The sequence below is a fragment of the Primulina tabacum genome, chromosome 1, assembly GCF_025594145.1.
Source record: "Primulina tabacum isolate GXHZ01 chromosome 1, ASM2559414v2, whole genome shotgun sequence".
Taxonomy (NCBI): Eukaryota; Viridiplantae; Streptophyta; class Magnoliopsida; order Lamiales; family Gesneriaceae; genus Primulina; species Primulina tabacum.
The window spans coordinates 7,076,190-7,082,860 of record NC_134550.1 but is presented as its reverse complement, the minus strand read 5'-3'; the positions used below and the strand labels follow the sequence as shown (position 1 = coordinate 7,082,860).

Sequence of the window (6,671 nt, the reverse complement as noted above, 5' to 3'; positions counted from 1 at the left end):
TCGGTCTCCGTTCCTCGATCGTGTATCGAATAATCTTTTAAAACACAGTTTTATGCATTCTACAATAAAACTACATTTTAAACATGTAAACATGCCTACCATAATCAATTCATTCAATTAAAACGATTTAATTAAAATACCTAAGAAATTTGATAACTTGCATGTATGTGGTTCACGTGTACCTTCAAATTTTCGGGACGTTACACATATTGTCTCTACTGATCATACATACCGACGGTAAGAAAATGATAAGACTGATATCTAAGAGATATGAGACAGTGTCAACAGACATACACGGATCTCCCAGAAACATGGGTCTAACCGTCCGGTACAGTATTACCTAAATTGATGCACTCTGCGCTGCCAGTAATATAAGAAAATAAAGTTGCGCTTTGACTGACATCTATAATTTTTGATCTAGTAACATATTCTTGATCCTAAACATTGAGAAATTGAGACATTTGTGTTCAATTTCAGGAATAATCTGAAAGTTCTTTCTCATAGTCATAAATATATCAATATCAAATTATTGATTCGAGGCCACCAATATTGAATCCATTGATATTTTTAGAAATATACAGTCATTTATATATAATAATAAAAAAGTGATATATGTGATATGAATTCAACAATATATTATATAAGTTGAAATACTATAAGAAATTATCCTTACCAAAAAAATGTGTTTTTTATAATTTTCTTTTTGAAGCACATTGTATAGTAAAAATTACGTAAATCAATAAATATGGTATCATAAAATTTTATTAATTTAAAGAGGTGTTAATCAATGAATTAATTATTTATTATTTAATATTGATTTTTGATTCAACTAACATAAACTTAATAACATAAAAAGTAACTGTGTTTAAAAAATAAGACGTTATCATATATAAAAATAAAATTTAAAAATTGTACAAATATATATGTATAAAGGTGATCCTATTGCTTCTGTTCCGGACGCCGCTGCGGAGCCCGATTCTGATGATGCTGGACCTGATGAAGCAGGGGAGGGGACCGGCGGTGGACGCACCGCCGGGGGACTTTGTTTGTGATCTTGGTTTCCATTTTGGTTACAATAAATAATACACGGAATCAGTCGGAGGATGCTCTCGCTGCTAATCCCACAGATCAGGTCCTATTGGCCAATTATCTCCTCCAGGCATCTCTTTTAGGTATGTAGTGTCCTTTTCCATTTTTTTGGCTTAGACCACTTTTTTTTTTTTTGATTTTATATAATACTTGTTTTCTCGAAAATTACGAACGTGTCGAGCGTCGGCCAACATAAAAGATATTTGAAAGATGAATATAACTTCTGATTCAAATGACATATATCATGATTATTTTCTCAATATGACTTTTTCGAATTTGGATGCAACTAAATTGAAAATTAACTAAATAAATATTGGAATAAGAGAATATATCCGCATATGATATGAATATTGATTATCATGTCAGTTCAAATAAAAATAAATTTTTTGAATGTACAATAAAGATAAAAGAATTGCAAATTAAAGAACAACTGTTTCAAGGGATAGAGCCTCATATTTGTTCTAATATTATGAAATTTGACAAAAGAGCATTATTATTCTGAATTATGTGATATATGGTATTAGTTTTTTTAGTTGTTTTATATGAGTAATAATATCACTATATTTTCAAAAAAAAAAAAAAATATCATTATTTTGTCTGCTAGCTGGATTAAAATGATTAATGATAAATTATATAATAAATACACATATATATACATACATACATACATACATACATATATATATATATATATATATATAGTTTTGTATGATATCACAATAAGTGAGTGACATATCATTGATAAACACAGAAGTTGACTAGGTTGATGAACAATACAACAAGTATGATATCACAATAAGTGAGTGACACATAATTTGATAAACACAGAGGTCGACACAGTTGATGAACAATGCAACAAAACTATATATATATATATATATACACACACACATAAACATTGTTTTACAAGTATATTTTTTTTGTAAAACTTGAATACTATGATATAAATTAAAAATATATAATCAATTAGTATCTCATAATTCGTACCAAAAGCTGAGTAGTAGGTTTTTTGTGAGACGATCTCACGAATCTTTATATGTGAGACAGATCAACCCTACCGATATTCATAATAAAAAATAATATTCTTAGTATAAAAAGTAATACTTTTTCATGAATGATCTAAATAATAATTTGTATCTTAAAATACACTGTTTTACAGAAGTCTTTGACCTAGGTGATTCATAAGATCCTATTACTAGTGGAAACATTCAAGCATCTTTAGTTTTGTAAAATCGAATATTCTGTGTCCTGTGAAAAACCATGAAATAAAAGTCATTATCAACATCTTACATTGCCACCTGCTACAGAACGCACACATGTATCATGATTTTGTGATTTTTCCTGAAAAATGTATTTTTATTTAAAAAACATGTTACAATATCCTTAAATTTAAGATAGTATGCCTACTCGATTTGATGTTTTATGCGCGTATTTATTATTTACGTATAATTTATGTAGGACTTGGTTTATTTCTGATACCGATGATCGTCATTATCCATTATTACATAAAAGAACTGGGAATGTAGAGAAAACATTTGGAAGCTGTTAAGAGAACTGATCCTGAGGTCGAAAGATGTGAAAAGCTAGCCGAGGGAGGACATAAAAAACATTCGAGAATATAGATTTGAAATTTATGGATTTCGATTATGGTTTATTGTTAACAACAAAATAATAGATTAAAATTTAAATTCATATCTTACTTATCCTATGTTTATCATCTTCTCGTTCACAAAAGAAACATATAATTTATTATGAAAATATAATAAGGAAAAAACTTGTGTAAGACGATCTCACATGTCGTATTTTGTGAGAATAATCTCTTATTTGGGTCATCCATGAAAAAATATTATTTTTTATGCTAAGAGCATTACTTTTTATTGTGAATATCAGTAGAGTTGACCCGTCTCACAGATAAAGATTCATGAAATCGTCTCACAAAAGACCTACTCATATAATAATGCTCAAAAAATGAATGTGATCAAATTTTTAGAATCAATTATGTATGTGAAGCTAATTAATACTGCCAAAATTTCGGGCTTCCACCGTAATGAATTTGGAACGCCGCACCGTCCATGTTCAATAGCTCTGATTAACAATGAAATTCAGGCTTATCCAGTTTCTCGCGTTTCTCGTGACAGGTCACGAAATTTTACTTGGACATTACGAAACCGCTAGGAGGACATTTTCGTCATTTCGCTCGTGATCCTCTCCGTTATATGAACTTCACCTGCCATTCTTCCCTCTGTCTTCGTTCTTTTGGGTTGGCTGCCAAATTGAATTTCTCATCTTTGAATCGTCAATTTCGATTATTGATAATAATTAAATTCACAATATATTAATTAACAGGATGTTTCGATCTGTATTTTTATGTTTTGCTGAAATGGAACGTGATTTTTTGGCAATAAATTTCAGCAACTGCTTCCGTTTCTGCTGAAAGTTGTGTAATTGTGTTGTGATTCAATTTTTTTTAATAAACAAATGGTTCAGTTTTTTTATAGTTTTATAAAACATATAAATTTCGAATTTGATTGATTCAAATCCAGGTTCAATTATATATATTTAAATTGTTTATTGTATGTTCCGACTTCGCACATTTTTGTTTGTTATCAAGCATTGAATGTTGGAATCGAAGGGAAGGCTGAAACAGCTGAATATTCAATTTTGGTTTTTGGGTAACCTTGGATTCACTCTGTCCATCGGTATTTTATGAAAAAATAAGCAATTTTTTAGAAGAAGGTATCGGTTTTAGTGGTTGTTGGGTAATGAACTGCGGGGTTTGGACCGCGTCTGGGGTGTGGGCGAACCAGATGGTGGACGGAAGAGGAGGTGGTGGTGTTGTGAGCTATGAGAGCGAGCATGATTTGGCGATGATGGTGAGTGAGTTTATGGAGAATGGGAATTGTGGCGGGACCGACTCTAGATACAGCAGCGACAGCGATTCCGGTCTCCCTGAACTTGTTCCACTTGCTGATAAAATATCGGTAATATTCTCTTTCTCTATATTTGTAATGCCCAGGAAGGAAGTTAGTATATTTACTTCGGGATAATTCCAAAAAAATTTGTTGCTTAGAAACGGAAATGTAGAATTTGGATTTTGATCGGTGTCTTAGCCTAACTCCCCCATTTCTTTCATGCACTTTGGATTTGATTCCACATTTTGCATTTCCAGAATCCGTTAAAACCATTCAACACATTTATAAGTATTATCTGAGCACCAAAATTTTTGAGAATTATGAAAGTTACAAACTTCCTTGGCATTACGATATTGAATGAGGATTCTGGGTTTTTGTTCGGAATTAAGTTTTGAATGCTGTATTTGTACCGTTATTAAGAATTACTTCCATGGAATAATTTGTTTTTGTTCTTGGAGTTGTTCGAGTAGCTCTTGAAAAAAATAATTAGATGTTGATGTTTGGTGGGTTTAAGCCGTTTCGAGTGGCAGGACTTCCAATGAGATGAAACGGGTCAGTCCTCCAGTAATAAGGAATAATTTAAGCTGGCGCAAGCATCAGTCTTTGCTTCAATGGTATATCAGTTTGGCGAAATAGTTTCATTGAAACCAAATTATGAGTTATTCGTGTTGGCCCTTTGGAATTATGCATCTACATGTTTTATGTTGGCCCAATTTGTCTCCCCCATTTCTTTTTTCTCACAGATTGAATGCTGAAAAATGGTTTCAGCTTCTAAAATTTGAATGTTGTGTGTCTATCCAGCAAGGATGTTCGAACAAAGCCTTGCAGATGGCCACCCTTTCTCATTGTTTATTATAATTTAACCTATCTTGGTGCGTATCCATATAGAGTCTGTATTTAGGCATTATGATGAACGAGCGTTTGTTGCGTCCTAGGTAAATTGGGTGTAGAGAGGATTCGGTGATCTCGATAACCCCATGATCAAGTGTTTCAAGTGACTTTTTTTGCTTTACAAGCGGTTTCAGGTTTCACCGAGCCATGTTTTTGCTTATTTTTATATTTGATTTTATGTTTACCTTTCTTATTTTCTTATTTTATGCGGTTTCTGCATATATCTTTGTTTTTTCTGATATTATTGACAAACTACTAAGTTCGTGCTTGGTTGTGCCTTATTTTGTTACAGTAGGCATTGTTTTTAATGATTCTTTGAATGATATCCCACATATTAGCGTCATCACTTGGTCTCTATGTTTGAACTCCTTGCATACCTGCAACAATATTTTCATGTTTCAATGTTTACCAGTTTGTCTACACTTGCCTAATTAGTTTGCTTGGATTCTGCAGTATCTTAGGTTGGTGATGGATCAATTTGAAACTGAGTTGTTTTCAGTGGTCCATTCTCTTGCTCTATCAATTAATGAAAGAGACCTTTACTTTGCACATTTAAGTCTGTGCAATGCTAGCTGCGTCAGGTACTCCCTGGTAAAGCTTCTGAGGCTTTCAGGTTATGATGCTGGTGTGTGCATATCCCAGTGGCAACGGGATTCCAGTGTTCCTGGAGGTAATATTATTCTTTATCAAGTTCATGTTCAGCTGAGTGATGAAAAAGGCTCTCAGCTTTTCTTTGATGTATATTGTCGCTAATTCTTTGGATATTCATTTATTTTTTTATCAACAATAATTGGTCAATTGGCAACGGTAGAATTTGTTGAGGATTTTACTCGGTGGGTATATTCAGATTGCTTTTCTGGTTTGATTTGCAGGGGATCATGAATACATTGATGTAGTCCGATACAATGACACGGGAAGCACAGAGCGCTTGATTGTGGATATTGACTTCAGAAGTCATTTTGAGATTGCTAGAGCTGTTGATTCCTATGATAAGATTTTGAATTCGCTTCCAGTAATTTATGTGGGCTCTTTTGCTAAGCTTAAGCAATTTCTTCAAGTAATGGTTGAAGCTGCTAAATTTTCTTTGAAACAAAACTCAATGCCTCTCCCTCCCTGGAGATCCTATGCTTATTTGCAAGCTAAGTGGCAATCTCCATATGATCGGAAGTTCGATCATGATGTAGAGATCCATAATACCATTCCTGCAGAACACAAGTGTGTTGGACATCTAAAGAGGCTTCATTCTTCACTTCAATCCGAGATTGAAGGAGAACGAACATTAAAACCCTTAAATAGCGATAGGAGAATTATTTTTGATAGGCGTAGACTTCCAAATTTCCACACTTTCTGATGTATGCCAGTTAGGCCTGAGTCTTGAAATTCTATTTTTTTTTTCCATGGACATAAAGTTTTAGTATGCACCGATATTCTTGTGGTTGGACTCCATTTCTGCCATTGTGCAGCATAAACCCCTTTGCTCTATTTGATACCACTTTGAAACGATTCCTTTCTACGAGAATAACCGTCGACTAAGGGTGGCCTGACGTCCGTTATCTGTCAGGACGTTTTTCTCGTGCCGACGTGGCAGAAATTTTGTCCATTTTTCATGTATTTTATAAAATATTTGATCTTCAAAGGTTAATATGGAAAGGTCCTTCGTGATTGTTTCAATTTGTTTTCGGTAGAAGAGCTCAAGTGAACGTGATTTATAAATGATTTTTTTGTCCAACTGTTTATTTTATCTCATCGAGTATTTCATAAGTTTACATGACTTCTTAG

At 33.1% G+C, this 6,671-nt stretch overlaps 1 protein-coding gene across 1 annotated transcript; it reads left to right on the top strand.

Moving 5' to 3' along the window:
- Nucleotides 1-3,243: 3,243 nt before the first annotated feature.
- On the top strand, nt 3,244-6,361 carry LOC142538330 (uncharacterized). Its single transcript, XM_075643676.1, has 3 exons — nt 3,244-4,070; nt 5,346-5,562; nt 5,765-6,361. Exons 1-3 carry the CDS (start codon nt 3,852-3,854, stop codon nt 6,241-6,243), a joined length of 915 nt encoding a protein of 304 aa, XP_075499791.1. The 5' UTR covers nt 3,244-3,851; the 3' UTR covers nt 6,244-6,361.
- The last annotated feature ends 310 nt before the right edge of the window (nt 6,362-6,671 follow it).

Bases quoted from the DNA above. Each gene is read 5' to 3' on its own strand.
- LOC142538330 (XM_075643676.1), top strand. From the start codon at position 3,852: ATGAACTGCGGGGTTTGGACCGCGTCTGGGGTGTGGGCGAACCAGATG. The intron at 4,071-5,345 runs GTAATATTCTCT...TGGATTCTGCAG, and splicing joins CACTTGCTGATAAAATATCG to TATCTTAGGTTGGTGATGGA. The intron at 5,563-5,764 runs GTAATATTATTC...TTTGATTTGCAG, and splicing joins GGATTCCAGTGTTCCTGGAG to GGGATCATGAATACATTGAT.